Below are 18,973 nucleotides of genomic sequence, written 5' to 3'. Positions count from 1 at the left end.
TTAATTTTCCTAATTCCATTGCCATTAGAACAAAAAGAAAAAAAAATGAGGAATCGGTTTTCAATGCCAATATTTTCTTTGTTTTCAATGTTTTTAGAAGTATATTCTCTTATGCTAAATGCTTTACTTAACTCCTTTCCTGAAAAGATATTATATAATTGACGACGTTTTACAGAAATAATTTATTTATTACATAATATGTTCATAAATTTTTTAATATAGTCGGGACGTGAATAGACTTCAATTAAAAAAAAACATCTGTGGATACAATAATTACAAATTTGACATTGACATATATTACTTGCTCTGTGATTGACATGTCCCAAACTATTTTGCACTTATTTACAAACACCGTAAAAATTGAATCTATGAATTTAATTTAGTTGTATTTACAAACAATAATATACAATTTCTTATCAATTAACGTGTAACGCATATCTATTAAATGAAACCTATTTATTGAAGAACTAGTAAGTAATCTTAGAAATAGTGGTTGAATAAAAATATCCTGTTGAATTCATTTCTTCCTGTTGCTATAAATAAATGATAAACTTAATACAGATTTTTAATATATAATAAACTTTTAAACCCTTAAATTGTACTCGGAATATTATTGATCGACAAGGTACTTTCATTTAGAATACGCATAATCAGATTGGTGATAAGATTAAATCAAAATTGCAGTAAGTTATAACAAGATCCATCTGGGCAATAAATTCTTGTACATAAGCTAAATCACGACTTTCGTATGAAAGGGCAAAACGTACATCCATATCCTACACTAGCTGCGCTCAACGGTTTCGACCGCGTAGCTCCGCTTCTGTTGGTCTTAGCGTGATGATATATAGCCTATAGCCTTCCTCAATAAATGGGCTATCCAACACCGAAAGAACTTTTCAAATCGAACAAGTAGTTCCTGAGATTAGCGCGTTCTAACAAACAAACTCTTCAGCTTTATAATATTAATATAGATAATACTAATTTGTGTATATTGTAGTATTAGTTCGAAAGTAGACTTTACCATCACATACTTTATGATAAGTATGTGCCTGCTCTTAAATCAGACACTTAAAATATTACTTACACTTATTAATGTATGTGAAGAGTTATTGAGTCGTTATTGGTGGATCAAATGATCTCAAACTCAAACATTTATTTATTCAATAAGACTCCTTCTAGAAGCATTTTGAATCGTCATAACATATTTTAACATTTACATGGGATTTAATTTTAATGAATAAATAAATATTCTTAGCAGTAAAACATGGACGCAAGAAATGATCAGCCAGTATTCATTGATGTAGCTACCGGGTTTCAAGAGGTACCTGTGGAATTGGACAAAACGAAAGTGAAAGAAGAAGTTGACGATGATAGGTTGGTGTATTTTCTATAATAATTATAGCTTTAATTATTTATTTATTTGATTTATTTCAGATATTTTCAATATCCATATAATATGGTATTAAGCTATTGCATAGCTTCTATCGCGGGCCTTGAGCTCGGGGACCGAATTGAGAAATTCCGTATTATGTATATAATAAGCTGTTCACTTCTGATCAATTCAAATGTTAACAGTTCTTATCCTAATACTAGCTGCGCTTCGCGGTGTCACCCGCATAGATCCTGTTGGTCGTAGCGTAATGATATATATCTTATAGCCTTCCTCGATAAATGGGCTATCTAACACCGAAAGAATTTTTCAAATCGGACCAGTAGTTCCTGTGATTAGCGCGTTCAAACAAACAAATGAGCTAAAGTTTGAATCCAATATTCTTATTTATAATAAACACATTTTATATTAATATATGCCTTATCCAATTGATATTTTTATATTTCTTCCATGCAGTATTGCGATTATTTTGATGAAATGTGTAGTTGAAAATTTCCAAGTTGTTAAATTATCTCATATCCAGTATAATATGGTAAATAAGCTTTTGCATTTAACCCATTGAGCCCCAAGCGGCCCGATCGCATCAATCCCAGACACAATAGATTTTCTATTGTATCTGTGGTTCCGGGGCCTGAGTTACTACAAAGCAAAAATTATAAATAGCAAGTTATAAATACTTTAGCAACAGAGCAAAAAGCAGTTTTTCACTCAAAAGCATTTTTTTTTTTAATATATTCTTACATAAGTCTTTGATATATTTTCAGTCAAAACGAAGAAGACGACATAAATAAATTACTTATCATACGACCACGGAAAATACGTTGTCCAGAATGTAGTCGCTACACCACAGAAACTGCGGAAAAAATGACGAGGCACATACTAAAAGTGCACAGAGGCGAAAATCCCTTTCAGTGTTTCATGTGTGACTATACAACGCCGAATAAAGGGAATTTCGAAGAGCACGTACGCAGACACGAAGGCAGAAAACCCTATAAATGTTCCTACTGCCCGCATAGAAACGTGTCTAAGAAAAATCTAAAGAAACACGAGTTAATACATAGACCAGATAATCCTTTGAAATGTCCGCACTGTGATCACATAGCGAAGCACAAGCGTGGTTTCGCGTTCCACGCGAAACGCTTTCACTCCGACGTCCAAGATGGCGGCTTGACATGTGTCAAATGTGACAGCTCGTTTGACAGCGAGGAGGCTGTCAAATGTCACAGACGCTGTCAAAAGGCGTGCACAGACTGCGATTATGTGGCGTGTAGTAGTGACATGTTGGATGAACATTTTTATAGCAAGCATGGGAAGAAAAAGAGTAAAAAAAAGAAGAATGTTTGGACTTGTAGTATCTGTGGTTGGCAGTCGGGGAAACATGCAAGGATATTACTGCATTTGATTCACCATCCGAATCAAGAGGTTCATGATATTGATATAAGTATATTGCAAAGGCATGGTATTATGGAGTGAAATAAATATTTAAAAATAGATTGTTTTTCATTTATCATTTAGTTCATTTACACTTGATGTTCCATTTATCTTTCTTTTGCTGTTTCATCCGTAGCCGGATATTCTTTCGTGTGGTTCCAAAATATGACTGTACCTGTAAAACAAATATAAGTATATACATACAAAGAAGCAAGTTAAACACATCAAACATCAACAATCAAAGTAAAGGAAGGAATAATATATTAATTTTAATTAGTTAGATTCCCGGTCCAAGCAAGTAAATTTTAGATCTTTGAATCCATATGTACTAATATTATAAATGCGAAAGTAACTGTCTGTCTGTCTGTTACTCAATCACGCCTTAACTTCTGAACCAATTTGCATGAAATTTAGAGATATTTTGATAGGCTACGTTTTACCCCGAGAAATAGGATAGGTTTTATCACGGAAATCCCACGGGAACGGGAACTATGCGGGTTTTTCTTTGACTGCGCGGGCGAAGCCGCGGGTGGAAAACTAGTGTAGCTATATTTATTTAAAAAATAAAAGAATGTTTCCTTTTAGAAAAATTTGCTATCTTCGGTATTTCAAAAACTTTCCCTCCTGGCCTCTGGGCCCATCGAAAATACCCGCACTGTATATCATGTGCTTGTAGTAGTGGAACCCATTTACGCGGTTGTATAAAGCTTTGTCTCCACAATATTTATTTACTTATGCTACTACATACTTGTGATCCCCCGCCAGCCAGCCATAATAACCCATTGATGACGTCACTTCTCCAAATCGAGCGAACTGAATATATCTGAAAAATATTACATAGTATACAAAAAAACATAGATTTTACGCGAGTAGTTATATTAATTTAGAAATTAAAGATTTTAACGGATTTTTTACGCGATTAATTCACAGTGGTCATGAGGAGACACGCTGATGACGCTAGCTGCTAAGTGTACGAAACGTCGGGAAAATAATATAATGAATAAATCGCGTTTAAAGTCTTTAATCTACATACACATATAATAAATCTGTAGAAGGGTCAATTCTGTACATTGAAAATATTTAAAAATAAATAGCAGGGAGTGTTACTGGATCGATACCAAACCTAAATATGTGATTAAAAAAATTTTTGTCTGTCTGTCTGTACCTATGTTCAGGCATCACGTAAAAACTAACGGCTCTTCGGCGGAATTTCGATGTAACTTAGTACTTATACCTATCCTGGGCATAAAATGGGATACTTTTTATCCTGAAAAAATACGTAGAAAAAAATTTTAATTTTTCCGCGGGGACAGGGTCGCGGGTGGAAGCTAGTTTCTAAATATTTATCTATATTACAACTTTACTTGTATGCAGCACACAATGACCAGCTCAATGGGGAACTTTTGACCATCTCTCCTTCGTCGGGCGGTGGACTGAACTCTGAAAGGTGATGTTTTAGTAAGGTGTAGATCAAGTATCCATACTAATATTATAAATGTGAAAGTAACTCTGTCTGTCTGTCTGTTACTCAATAACGCCTTAACTACTGAACCAATTTGCATGAAATTTGGTATAGAGATATTTTGATACGCGAGAAAGGACATAGGCTACTTTTTCCCCGGGAAATAGGATAGGTTTTATCCCGGAAATCCCACGGGAACGGGAACTATGCGGGTTTTTCTTTGATTGCGCGGGCAAAGCTGCGGGTGGAAAGCTAGTCTATTATATTTTCTGTGATCTTATCAGGTATAGCAATGAATATGTTACTCTGTTGATCTTTTATGCTTAAATTAAAAAAAAACAGATCTTAAAACTTTAAGAAGTGCGAAGCTATCTTAATATATATAAATCTCGTGTCACAATGTTTGTCCACAATGGACTCCTAAACCACTTAACCGATTATAATAAAATTCGCACACCATGTGCAGTTCGATCCAACTTGAGAGATAGGATAGTTTAAATCTCAAATCGTTTTAGAGAAAGCGGGCGAAGCCGCGGGCGGTAAGCTAGTATATTATATTATTTAGTTATAGTTAGCTGTTATTTTTATTTACACATATAGATTTTTTTTACTCGTGTGAACCCAACTTTTTTTATGCTAACGCAATAAAATACTGACTGAATGACTTCACTTATTCTGGTATAAAAATTCAATATTTCAGTTTTCCATTCATCATATTCAGAAGTATTCCAGTATGACTGCTTTATTACTGTATTGTTAAGCTGTCGAATACTATAACAAGCCGCTTTCCTTTGACTAATGACTCGTGGGCCGTGGCGCATTCGTACGAATCGTGCCTATTGGCTCGGACGTTGTTTTTACGACGTTCGACCCAACTACCCTCACTTTGCTAATATTCGTTGACTTGCTGCTATTTGTTATCAACTACCTACATCAATTAGGTAGCTGTGTAGAATCGCAGTACATTCTTATTACATTCAAACTAATATTTAACCCGGCCTTGCGTGTAATTTCTTATACTATAATACATTTTTTTAAATAATGTATTTTTGTATGAAAGTGATGCGTGCGTGGGATCAGGGATATCGCGAGTGTGTTGCCGGCCTTTTAAATAGGAATAGGCTCTCTTTTTGAAGGTCCCTAAATCGCTACATAGTATAAAACAAAGTCGCTTTCTCTGTCCCTTTGTCCCTATGTCCTTTTGTATGCTTACATCTTTAAAACTACGCAACGGATTTTGATGCGGTTTTTTTTAATAGATAGAGTGATTCAAAAGGAAAGTTAGTATATAATTTATTAGGTTTTAGACAAAGCGGGCGAAGCCGCGGGCGGTAAGCTAGAAAAATAAAATTCATCCATCCATCCATATATGTAAAAACAGATTATAGAAACACATCTCACCTTGCCAATGCTTACAATAATACAGATCACCAGCGCAATGATTGACAAATGTATAAAACTTAAAATACAACCCATGTCCTCTGTTCACAGCCACGCATACTGGGTCATACGCATTTGGACAAGAATACGGGCATGTGTGATAGTCGAACGCTGTTTCAATGTCGTACAGAGTGCTTAGTGTCGTTTCTGAGCGTAGTATTTTATCTGTGGACCATAGACAATAGACAACAGGATATAGATAGATCTGTGGATAGATCCATACTATTAATATTATAAATGCGAAAGTAACTCTGTCTGTTACTCAATCACGCCTTAACTACTGAACCAATTTGCATGAAATTTGGTATAGAGATATTTTCATATTTTGATACCCGAAAAAGGACATAGGATAGATTTTATCCCGGAAATCCCACGGGAACGGGTACTGTGCGGGTTTTTCTTTGACTGCGCAGGCGATGCCGCGGGTGGAAAGCTAGTATTATATAAAGTATATAAAGTAGCTAACGCTGGATAAATATGAGCTAGTTAAGGAATATGAGATAATATTTATTTACTAGATAGTCTATTGTCGCTTTCCGCCATCCGTGTCAAATTTTAATGGTGTTTGGAGTGAAACGTCTTTATGCGCGTTGAGGGTAAAATTTCAAGATCAAGTCATGGTAATACCGACACTTCATGGAATAAGGCGATGATTTTGGAACTAGCATAGTAAGTATTATATTATCTGTGATTTTGGTATCTTTGAAAAGAATATTGCCAAAGAAGTTTCATTTCTGACACGTGTGCTCGGCACACACGCTCTTTTATTAAATTCTGAATGACGATTTCTGTAACTATATACTTTAATAGACAAGGCAGAAAGCTAGTATAAACTGAAATATTCCATACTTTATTAAGTTACATACTCACGTTTTAAAGTAGTGGGTGCGGCAGGTTTTGATGGCATTATCGTAATTTTCCCCGATGTTGCATTATTCGGCACTTCTATTGGACTGTTTCTACGCGAATTGAGAAAGTCTTTGCATGTACCAGAGACAATTATGTAATATTCTAGAACAATGATTTTATAAAAAATATTTTAAAAATATATTTTTTGGAATGGAAACAATTCGATCATGAGGCGGGATTCGAACTCGCGTCTTCCGCCAATCCGGGGCGACTTGACCAACTCCCGCCAGAGCAATCAAATTTATTCTACTCTTTCAGTTTTATATTTCTTATGGACACCCCGCGCCATCTATTGAGATTATTAACAACTATCTTTATTACAAATAAGAAACATTATTTCAAAGATTACAATATTGTAACAATGAAACGCGGCCTTTTTGTTGAATTTGGTAATTTCACATTCAATATTACTGCGTATTTCCAATAGTAATAAAAACATACCATTTTCAGGATTATTACACATGTTATTCATAGAATGATAACATGAATTTAAAAAATCCTTATATTCCAGTTTCCCGTCAAATAGTCTAACAGAACATACGCTTGAATCGTTAGTTTTACAAATAACATCTATCTGGGAACACGCTTTTTGTACTTTTCCATATTTTAAATGTGTTTTATTATCTATATTTTCTTTTAAATCAGGAATTTTGTGCGCCACAGATATACACAGAATGTTCATGATTATGAGTGAATTCATTTTCGTTATGGTAGGCATTTGCCGCGTTTTTCGAATCGGTAATAAAATATGTTTGTAATAGAAATGTTGGTAATGAAATTGATTTTAATTGAAAATCAATTTCGCTTAGTATTGTGTATGTATCGGTAATATTATTTGCTTGCTTGCTCTGAACAGTGTTTTTTTCTTAATTTTACGATTCTATAGTTTAAAAACTTAACGTGAAAAAATTAAAGTCTATGTTCGCACATAAATTCTTAATTTCTCTTGCTAAATTATTATTTATTTGTATTATTTTTAAATACGTTTTTCATCCCATGTGCATGGCCTTACATTACCATCTATTGTATTTTTATTTTTTGTTTAGTATGAACTTCTAAATGTCACAGTATAAGTACAATTTAGAATAGAATAGAATAGAATTTATTTATTCGTGGTAAAACAAGAAATACATACAAAACAAAAGAATAAAAATACAGATAAAAAATAAAAGATCGATTTAAGTACGAGCCCGATATTTAAAACTACCTCTAAATGCAGCTGTTCTATACTTAGGAATTTTATTTTATTTCACAACTAGCTGCTCCGCGCGGTTTCATTCCCTGGCTCCACTCCTGTTGGTTGTAGCGTGATGATATATAGCCTATAGCCTTCCTCGATAATGGGCTATCTAACACCGAAAGAATGTTTCAAATCGGACCAGTAGTTCCCGAGATTAGCGCATTCAAACAAACAAACTCTTCAGCTTTATAATATTAGTATAAATTTAATTTCACACCTAGTTATAGGTACATATTACACATTTATTATTATTAAGTAATACAATTTTTCAATAATCTTTAGTTTTTGTTTCAATTCTTACGACGAATTTTTTTTCATGAAGATTTTAACAATATTTTCAACTTGTCTTTGTTTATAACTTCTCTATTTTCAATTTACGACTAGTTGCGCCGCGCACCCACGCGCGAGAATGAGTTATTCCTGTGGGATAAAATCGGCATAAAAAATAGCCCAAGCTACTCCTTATAACAACAGCTATCTGACAGTGAAAGTCCGTCAAAATCGGTCCAGCCGTTCCTGAGATTAACCGGAACAAACAGACAGAAATAAATTGTAAAAGGACTTTTATGGTACATGTACAATGTACATTCATATGCATTTAATAAAAAAAGTTTTTTCAATATTAAAAACAGACACTCCAATTTTTATTATACGTAATAGAAACAATGGTGTAGAAAATTATTTGATTTGCTACGAATAATATTCTGTGTAAATTTTTTTGTAGGGTTGCTAGTTTCGGAGTTAAAGCGGGAAATTCTTTTTTTTTATTTGTTAAAATAGACCTATTTTAGAAGAGCTCTGAAATCGTACTGTTTTTTTATCAGAAAAACTTTACAAAAACATCCTAGCCTTAAAAAAATCAAACATCCTTCATGTTATATACAACAGCTATACCCTAAAATATTTTTAAATTGAATACTTTATAGGATTTTAAACGCGATTGTTTCATTACTAGCTGTGCCCCGCGGTTTCACCCGCATTGCTCTTGTTGGTCTAAGAGTGATGACGTTCCTCGATAAATGGGCTATCTAATACTGAAATAATTTTTCAAATCGGACCAGTAGTTCCTGAGATTAGCGCGTTCAAACAAACAAACTCTTCAGCTTTATAATATTAGTAAGTATAGATCCGAAGTTTCGCACACATGGCTCGTCTAAATGCAACTTGCGTAAAATGAAACACAAGAAAGTATTACCTATCTAATACCACAATAGGTATGCAGATACAACCAGTAGGGAAACTTCATACAACACGTTTGAAATGTCTCACGCACACAAGCAATGCGTGTTTACGAAAATCGTTATAGGATATTCTTATACCTATCTGTCAATTATTGTGCTAATACCATTACGATTCTCGTAAACACGCTTGCTTGAGTGCGTGAGCCATTTCGAACGAGTTATATGAAGTTTCCCTACTGGTTGTATCTGCATATTGTGGTATTAGATACTTATACCTACCTTATATCTATAATTTGCATGCTAGACCAACCGGTTGCTATTTCAAAAATTCAATCATCTCAGTTAACAAGTGATAACTGCGTTAAAAACAACCGACTTCAAACTTGCACTTGCAACATTTACAAATACAGACAAAAATGCTCATAAAATAAAAACTACTGGGCCTATCTGAATAAAATTTTTATGGGACCAATTCGACACCATCCCGCATCGAACAAAAAAAGAATCACGTAAATCGGTTCAGAAACCTCGGAGTAATCTGTGTACATACATAAAAAAAACATACAGGCCGAATTGATAACCTCCTCCTTTTTTTGAAGTCGGTTAAAACGCCCAAAATGTAATAACAATACTCAATGAAGGTTTTTTCAATAAACACGCTGGATGCTGTAGGTTATTCGATTATTATAGTGCGAAATATGTCGCAGTTATCTAATTATTTGAATGACTAGCGCGTTAATTGAATGACGACATTTAATTGGATGAATAAAGGATATATAGCTCTGAACTTTACACATATGAGTTACCTCTTGTGGGATCAGTGATGTGGATGTCAATTCGAATGCTGGCCGTTTTGGCGTTGGCAAACTTTGGGTAAGTTTTTAAAACTTATGTTAATTATAGTTAGATTATAAGGATCAATCGATAAGTTCATACATTGTGATTTAGTCTTATAGGCCGGAGCCCTCTTCACAATGGGCAAAGTTGGCCAAACAAATAGTCGACGTTTGCCGGCGTTACGACGATTATCAAATTACATCAATATAAACCAAGATATTATAAACATTTACAATGACGACCGATCATAGAGATTTAAACCTGGGTTTAAATCTCTATGATAGTGTAGACTCTACAGTCTACACTATCGTGATCGTGTAAACGCCCAACGCCCATTGTGAAGAAGGTCCATTAGTTTAAAAAAGTATACGTGTCGCATTAACTACCTACATACCAAATTTCATTGAAATCGGTTGAGTAGTTTTTACGTGAAAGAATAACAAACATCCATCCATCCACTCATCCTCACAAACATTCACGTTTATAATATTTTTAGAATAACTCTGACTAACTAACATAGTGATCTATCAAGCACAGCCCAAACCACTGGACGAATCGGGCTGGAATTTGGCATGCAAGTAGATGTTAGGACGTAGGCATCCGTTAAGGAAGGATTTTGATCAATTCTACCCCCCAGGGGATAAAAGTTTGGGCCATGAAAAATTATATTTACACGCAGGCGAAGCTGCAACAGCTAATAAAAAAAGCAATAAAAAAATACAACAAGATTAAGGTTACTAGCTTTAACATTGAAAAATAATTTTGTTGTGAATTGTCACGCTTCGCTAGCGTAATTCCCCGGTATGTGCGACTTTTTAAGTGTAATAAATATAAAAAAAATATTGGTTGACATAGTTTTCGTAATCCATACTTACTAATATTATAAATGCGAAAGTAACTCTGTCTGTCTGTCTGTCTATTACTCAATCACGCCTTAACTACTGAACCAATTTGCATGAAATTTGGTATAGAGGTACTTTGATGCTCGAGAAAGGACATAGGCTACTTATTAGCCCGGGACATAGGATAGGTTTTATTCCGGAAATCCCACGGGAACGGGAACTATGCGGGTTTTTTCTTTGACTGCGCGGGCGATGCCGCGGTTGGAAAGCTAGTAGTAAATAAGTTATTTTCAATCATCATGTAAATTAATATTTATAAATCCTACTAATATTATAAGCGCGAAAGTTTGTGAGGATGGAGGGTTGTTAGTTATTCTTTCACGTAAAAACTACTAAAATGATTACAATGAAATTTGATAAGTAGCTGAAGACCCAGAATAAGACATACTTATGCTACTTTTTATAAAAACCCACAGGAACAGGAACTATGCGGATTTTTCTTTGAAAACACGGGTGAAGTCGCGGGTGGGCGTTCTATGTCCCTATGTCCCTTTGTATGCTTAAATCTTTAAAACTACGCAACGGATTTTGATGTGGTTTTTTCAATAGATAGTGATTCAAGAGGAAGGTTTAAGTATATAATTTATTAGGTTTTAGACAAAGCGGGCGAAGCCGCGGGCGGTAAGCTAGTATTATATAATCATCATTCCAGTCATGCCATGCCATACGATACGATTATCGTCGGTCTCGGCTCTGCCGGTGTGACGGCTGCGTCTACACTTGCGCGGGCCGGCAAGAGAGTGCTGGGCCTCGAGGCTATGGACAGAATAGGGGGTAGAGTGAAGACCGTGCCGTTTGGCGATGGGCTAGTAGAGGAGGGGGCTGAATGGTGAGTGTAGCTAGCTTTGAAATAAAAAAAGAAAGAGGGTATTTTGAACGGATAGACGTTTACCTATAATTTAAGTTTTTTTTTGTTGGATAAGTTTTATGTATTTTGATGAGAATTTTAATTAAAAGTACTGTTAATAAATAGTATTTACTAAAGTAAATTGCAGAAGTACGATCCCATAATCAAGAACACATCAAGAAGCTGAAGAGTTTGTTTGTCTGTACGCGCTTATCTCAGGAACTACTAATTCGATTTAAAAAATTATTTCGGTGTTGGATAGCCCATTATCGAGAAAGGCTAAAATATCATCACGCTTAGAATAGTAGAAGCAGAGCAATGCGGGTAAATCCGCGGGCACAGCTAGTATTTAATATAATTATCCATACTAATATTATAAATGCGAAAGTAACTCTGTCTGTCTGTCTGTTACTCAATCACGCCTAAACTACTGAACCAATTTGCATGAAATTTGCTATGGAGATATTTTGATACCCGAGAAAGTACATAGGCTACCTTTTATTGCGAAATATGTACCACGGGCGAAGCCGGGGCGGACCTCTAGTATTTTATAAAGGAAACGTACTAGTTATGTACAGTGTACCTACTTCTCTTGCAAATTAGAAAGACAAATAAAATCGACTACCTCATGCATAAAGTAGGTTTAAATAGGCCAGTTACTAGCCTATAAAATAAAAGAACATCAATTTTTGTTCAGGATAGAGGGTACAGAATACAATCGCGTGTACCAAATGGCCATACACAATAAAATACCATTACTAGACCAGCAATTGGAGTTCGATGTGTACAGATCAGATGGGAGTTTGGGCAATAATACGTTGATTTCCGAACTAGTGGCGTTCTGTCATGAGCAAGCTGTCAAAGGGTCGGAGAAACCGTTGTCTGTTGGTGAATTTATTACTGGCAAGTTAGTATTACAAAAATAGGTACTTACAGTACGATTAAAACTTAATGGCGGCTCGGAATATCGAACGATCTGATGCGAAGAAAACAATTTTAGATATTAACGGAATGTTAAATGTCGGATACCTGCGCGCTCGTGCTTTCGCAGCTATAATAGCTTCCGAACCGCCATTAAGTTTGAATCGAACTATACATCAAAAATACAACCAAAAGTTTTTTTCGTATTATTTTTAATGGGCAACACTAACTAAGTAGAAAAAATACTGCCGAAAGTTATAGAAAAAATATTTCAATTTCAAATTATTTTAAACTTAGAAAGTCGTATCTTCGTTAAAAAATTGCATTGAACTTAATTCACATTCGAATTTTAATTTAAATGATATATTTTTTTTATAATTTAAATTCCAGATTAAAGGAACACATTAAAATCAAATATCCCGAATTGAAAAACAATGAAACATTTTTAAAGGAGTTTTTAATCTTTATGAATCTCATTGTAAATAATCACCAAGGTTCCAATGATTGGACCGAGGTTAGTGCAAAGTCGGCTTATAAAGACTACCCTGGACCACAACATATCAGCTGGCATAGATATGGGTATAAAACCTTTTTTGAACTAGCTTTGGTGAGTAAGCGAACACATATTTGAAAAAAAAAAATTTAATCATTCTTTGGAACGAAGTTCCTTATCATGCGCTGCGAAAGGGGGCCAGACGTAAAACAAAATCCTGCCTGGTTTGGGACATACTGTATGATTTCGTGAAGACATGAAATCTCACTTCATTTGCCTCATAAATTTTTCGCTTGTACAGCCTGAAAATATATACACAATGTTTAATTCGCTTAGGCCGGCTACTCACGTACCTGCCGCAGGGGCAATATTTGAACTATGTCGGTTGGTGGGCGGAGCAATTTCAGTTGTTCTCTAAATTACCTCTGCTTAATTACATATCATAATTAAGGGACCAATTTCAAAATATGATAAAGTGCTTACCTGTGCCAAAATCCATTTAGATACACAATTCGCTTAATAACAATCTATGTGGCACAGTGTGTATGATATATTATTTTGATATCTGCTTCCTTGTGCCTTTATGTATATTTATATTACACTTTTTTGCTACCTGTCAGAGATTTGAATATTATGCTGAGAGTTATGTGCTATATGGATGCATGCATGTCCCGATTTTTATTCCATTTCGTATTTGTTGTTCAGCACGTCTTTGATATAAGACTTTGCATAGCCTATGATACGTGATAGGTCGGCATTTGGTTATTTTGTTGCGGATTTTTACCAATAACTCGAAATCGTTGATCTTTGTAGCATACTCTTTAGTAGCATTCATTGTTGTGTAGTTTGTAGTGCTGCTCAGTTTGATTTTACTATGCTTGTGACATTTATACTTCTTACTACAAAATATGCATGCTTCAGCTGTATCTAACTTTGTATCTGAGTCCCCATCTTCTGCAGTTGATCTGATGCTGAGAAAGATATGAAAATAATCAATATCAATATGTTAACTACAACATAGCTTATTGAAGTGAAACTTCTTTATCGGGGTTGGAAAAAATGTAATGTAACATTTTTTCCGTTACGCGCCATCTTTTTCTTATCCCTACCACGCGTGATTCAACGTATTTCTGTAAAGTTGCATATAGTAAATTATTTTTTGAAAAATAAGGTCATAAAGAAGTTTCACTTCTTACGTGTGTACACTAGTATACGTACACATTTTTTATTGTGTTATTTATTATGAGGGGAAAAATTTGATGCATTCGGCGCATCCTAATAAAACAAAGCCACAAATTAGTTTTTGACGTTTTGCTGACTAATTATTGTTGTAAGAAATAAAAAAAAGCAAGAAATTGACTTGAAAATTAATACGATTAGTGACAAAATTAACTACAGAAGACTCACTCTACAAAGGTAATTGTTGGCGAAGGTATTCGTTGGGAAGAGCAAGGTGATTGCACTTGCGTTGTGCTAGTTCCTGCCTCTGATTCTGGAATATTTCCAGGTACATTTTCATTCCCTATGGAGGTGTTGGCTTCTTTGTAAATATCTTTATATTTCTTGCCGATGGCATTAAAACTACGGTAGCACGTGCTGTGATACCCAATTGATGCGTCCGTAATTTCCGTAGGCAAAGTTTTGTCCTTATCTTTTAACTCATTCGTCAAACGAACTGCCAAGGAGTATTTGCATTTCTGCAAGGTGTCTTCTTTAAATTTAATGATCGGTGCATCACTCTGCAGGCAAACGAAACAAATTATTCTCACTGCATTGTCTTCATCCATTTTGGGCGTCTGTTCGTACTTTGAACCAAAGCTTTATTTTTTAAAACTTTTGGTAAATAAAGAACTGGAAAACTGGACGGAGTACCAAATACAACAAATGATAATCGACGACGAGTCGACGACACAGATGACAGCAGAGCACAGAACACAGCAGAGCAAGTTGGTCGACGTCCGACGAGTGACCATAGCGAGTGACCAAGAAGTAGATATAAGCTTCTTAAACAGTGTTGCCAGAACTAATTCAAGAAAATTAGTATAGGTCTGCCAGAATCTGATGGCATATTTATAATTAAGAAATAAAAGATTTTCATATGGCAATGTTATTTGACAACTATCAAATTGGTTGTCAAATTATTTGTCTTCTTTGGAAATAATGAATAATTTTTAGGATTTTGTCTAAAAAATCTTCGAAAAAGTCGAAAAAGCCGCTGCGATCACAAGCAAGAGATGTTATTTATAATGTGTATGGAAAAACATTCGATGAAGAAGGGTCAAACACATCACAATTTTCAATTTTGAATATTTTATTGGTAAATTGGACTTACCCGTTTTGATACTTAAAATTAAAAATATTATAAGTAGGTAACTATAATATTGTTTGTTGATTACAACATAATTTTATGAAAACTTATTACAAGAGTTTCCAATACGGCTATTCGTCAAGTCCAAGCTGTCCAATTCAATTTGATATTGTGTGTATCTGTTAATACTTACGAAAATAAACATAGTTTTTATTTATTTTATAAAAAAATTATTAGCATTATCTAGTTTTGATCTGCATTATCATTACATCCATATTTTTACATGACATAATGATAATGAATATACAAATATAGGTATGTGTAAATAATATGTAATATGTATTACATAGATAAAAGTAATATGTATATTAAACATGTAAGTATGTACCTACATAATATTAAGTGGATGTCTCATTATTAAGTACAGTATTGTGCACTTATGTAATGTGACTAATGATGTTTAGGACAAAATAAAAAATAAGCAGTATCCAGATCGTTCAGTCCATTTTCCCTAGGGTTGCACACTCAAAATTTTGATTTCCCTAATTGCCATCAGATTCTGGTTTACCTATAGAATATTCAATATAATTATGCCAAAAATCGGTAGAAATTGGTAGAATGCCTAATGAAAAATCGATTGATCAACCACCTTAATTTAGTAGGGTTTATAAATTAAAAATACACAAAATCACCGATTATCAGCCTGAAAATCAGCGCTGCTTTTGTGCAGCATTTTGCTGAGGCTGTATCCGTTTGCCTAATTGTAAGATAAATTTTATAATGTGTTTGGCTGTGTTTTTTTTGGCAATAAATTTCTTTTCTTTCTTTCTTTTCTTTCAAATATATAAAACTCAAAGGTGACTGACTAATGACTGATTGTCATAGTGTAGTGATCTATCAATTCTACCCCGAAGGAGATAAAATAAAAAAATAACTATACCTAATTTATAATAATACTTCTTAACGCGAGCGAAGCCGCGGGCAAAAGCTAGTACAGATATAATTTTGATCACAGTGACTTTTTCTTCTTCGCGTACCTTCTCTGCTACTATTATGTATGTACCTATATTGTGCATCGCACACCACCTTAACAACAAACGGTTGACTTATTTCTAATACATAGAACTCCAATTATTGCAATATTTCAGAACACATACAACAACAGACCAGGGTTGCCAAACCTAGATATTAAACTAAATTCGCCCGTAAAAAGGATTATATGGCCGCGTAATAGTACCGGCAATGTTCTATTAGAGTGTGAAGGAGGAAAGAGTTACACCGCACGACATGTTATCGTCACAGTGTCGTTGGGTGTTTTAAAGGAACGGTGAGTTTCATTTATTCGTTTATTAGGTTTTTTAATAGTATTAATTTTAATAGTTCATTATAGTAAAGTTAAAGGCTAGTAGATTTCAACCACAACGAAAATGTTCTAGAACGAATCATTGATTCAAATTTGGTGTTTCCAGACATGAAAAAATGTTTGAACCCGCATTGCCAGTAGAGAAAAGGACAGTCATAGGCAAAATGTCTATGGGCGTCATGGATAAAATCGTTTTGAAATTAGACAAACCATGGAGTGACAAGAAATTATTGTTCTTCAGCTTCCTATGGAGGTTGGAAGATATAGCAAAAGTGTCTAAGCAAGATCATTGGATAACTAGAATTATCGGAGCTAGCAACCCTATTGGTTCAAATAATACGTTAACTCTATGGACTAGTGGGGATGAGAGCAAAATGGTCAGTATAGAATGTAATTGAATTTTTAATTGGCAATCTTAGAATAATACGTATATTATAAACTGACGTAGAAGAGGTATATGAAAACAAATTTGCAGTAAAAGCCGTTCCGCGTTAGACAAAGATGGAATGTACCTACATTTAAACCATTAGCCGAAAAGAGATAGCAACGTGAATGACTGACATAAATATCTTATATATATATATATATATATATATATATATATATATATATATATATATCTTATATATAAAATGAATCGCAAAATGTGTTGGTAAGCGCATAACTCGAGAACGGCTGAACCGATTTCGATAATTCTTTTTTTATTATATTCCTTGAAGTACGAGGATGGTTCTTATGTAGAGAAAACGTAAACATGTACCACGGGCGAAGCCGGGGCGGATCGCTAGTATTATATAATATGTATTCTGAGTTGGCAATAAATAAGTGACTTGTACACAAAGCCACTGATACATTTTCTATGATCTTCTAGTGGCAATTGTGAGTCTAGGTGTTTTATGGTACGACAATGCGTTTTTCTATGTGTTTAGATTTGTTTTGCATTTGGTTTTTGACAAAATTAACTCATCCTATAATATTCAACTGTTGAAGTTATTCCACATTGAATATTTATGAAAAAATAGTTCTTTAAAAAGAAACTAAGTATAATTTTAATGTTATTTAGACATGCATGTTTTTAAGACTTGCTTGCATAAACAAATAATAATTTACAATAAAATAATTTTGCGACTATAAACTGAAATGTAACCAATCCTATCTTTAAATCGGTTCAATAGTTTTGGATTCCATCACGGACAAAGTACAAATTGACACGTTCTTTTATACTTATATATAGAAAATTATACAAATTTAACTTAAAATAATTTCCCATACAGGAAACATTACCAGATGAGGTCGTGAAACGAAAATGTATGGATTTAATTCGAAAATTTATGGGCAAGAAGTATAATATACCAGAATCAACCGAAATGCTAAGGTAAGTAAATCATCATCATAGTTATAACCATATTCGTTCGTCATCGTCGTACAAATGATCGTCAATTTTTGCCACCATTACGGCAATTATGAATACAATAACGGCTGATCATAGACATGCTCCTACACTACCGTGATTGCCTCTGTGAAAAGGACCTACCTATCTGTGAAAAAATATCGACCTTTGACCATATTTACCAACATTATAAACTAGCACCTACGGACCAAAAGCAAAACCTTTTTCTATAATTATATAGCTAGACAGAATCAAGACTAAAAGTTGTAAACTTGTAACGACACTTTTTGCTATTGATGTCGTGCAGCGTGCGCGTGTTTATCTGTCTGTCTCTCTCTCACTCTCGCATAGAAGCAAGCCAGTTATTTGAACTTAGTTCCATTCGAGTGTCCTATGACCTCTCAAGTTTTTTTTTATTGTTGTCGATCCCTGGTCAAACGAGAATATTTGTCTGTTTGTCACTCGTTTACTCGTTTGTATCTCGTATTTATTTCATAATTTTATGCACCATTAAAAATGTACTAACTCCTACATACAATATAATATTGATGCAGTACAAAATGACTTATAACTCCATATTATTTTACAGGTCAAAATGGTATAGTAACCCGTACACACGGGGCAGTTATACCTTCGATAACTTAAACACTCCAAACTATCCTCACGCAAGAGAGACCCTAGGAGCCCCATTGCTGGACTCATCCGGAACACCGAGAGTTTTGTTCGCGGGAGAAGCGACAGACCCTATACACTTTTCTACGGTAGCTGGAGCGAGTGACACTGGGTATAGGGAAGCTATGAGATTATTAACGAGTAGTAAAATGTGAATAAATGTTTTGTAATTAATATTATGTAGTTT

General features: G+C 34.4%; 4 protein-coding genes across 5 annotated transcripts; 2 read left to right on the top strand and 2 right to left on the bottom strand.

Annotated features, from left to right (window-relative positions):
• Nucleotides 1–325: 325 nt before the first annotated feature.
• Nucleotides 326–2,881, top strand: LOC123704783 (zinc finger and BTB domain-containing protein 41-like). Of its 2 annotated transcripts, none has more exons than XM_045653283.1 (3): nt 326–470; nt 1,259–1,374; nt 2,155–2,881. In XM_045653283.1, the coding sequence occupies exons 2-3, from the start codon at nt 1,265–1,267 to the stop codon at nt 2,861–2,863; spliced, it is 819 nt and encodes a 272-aa protein (XP_045509239.1). In that variant the 5' UTR covers nt 326–470; nt 1,259–1,264; the 3' UTR covers nt 2,864–2,881. The 2 variants fall into 2 exon arrangements, with proteins under 2 accessions (XP_045509239.1, XP_045509238.1); XM_045653282.1 differs by having other exon boundaries at nt 1,256–1,374.
• Nucleotides 2,880–7,314, bottom strand: LOC123704520. The gene is made up of 6 exons (XM_045652902.1): nt 7,074–7,314; nt 6,594–6,734; nt 5,685–5,888; nt 4,186–4,261; nt 3,570–3,644; nt 2,880–2,996 (listed from the first exon to the last, which is right to left on the bottom strand). The coding sequence occupies exons 1-6, from the start codon at nt 7,312–7,314 to the stop codon at nt 2,948–2,950; spliced, it is 786 nt and encodes a 261-aa protein (XP_045508858.1). The 3' UTR covers nt 2,880–2,947.
• Nucleotides 7,315–9,760: 2,446 nt separating this feature from the next.
• On the top strand, nt 9,761–18,962 carry LOC123704770 (spermine oxidase-like). The gene is made up of 8 exons (XM_045653266.1): nt 9,761–9,926; nt 11,445–11,621; nt 12,337–12,546; nt 12,951–13,167; nt 16,510–16,688; nt 16,831–17,101; nt 17,999–18,099; nt 18,704–18,962. The coding sequence occupies exons 1-8, from the start codon at nt 9,877–9,879 to the stop codon at nt 18,939–18,941; spliced, it is 1,443 nt and encodes a 480-aa protein (XP_045509222.1). The 5' UTR covers nt 9,761–9,876; the 3' UTR covers nt 18,942–18,962.
• LOC123704785 lies at nt 12,998–14,975 on the bottom strand. The gene is made up of 3 exons (XM_045653286.1): nt 14,461–14,975; nt 13,537–14,024; nt 12,998–13,355 (listed from the first exon to the last, which is right to left on the bottom strand). The coding sequence occupies exons 1-2, from the start codon at nt 14,838–14,840 to the stop codon at nt 13,697–13,699; spliced, it is 708 nt and encodes a 235-aa protein (XP_045509242.1). The 5' UTR covers nt 14,841–14,975; the 3' UTR covers nt 12,998–13,355; nt 13,537–13,696.
• Nucleotides 18,963–18,973: the final 11 nt, after the last annotated feature.

This window comes from Colias croceus, chromosome 30, assembly GCF_905220415.1.
Source record: "Colias croceus chromosome 30, ilColCroc2.1".
Lineage (NCBI taxonomy): Eukaryota > Metazoa > Arthropoda > Insecta > Lepidoptera > Pieridae > Colias > Colias croceus.
Note: the sequence above shows the minus strand (reverse complement) of the source record. Positions and strands in the feature narration are given on the sequence as shown.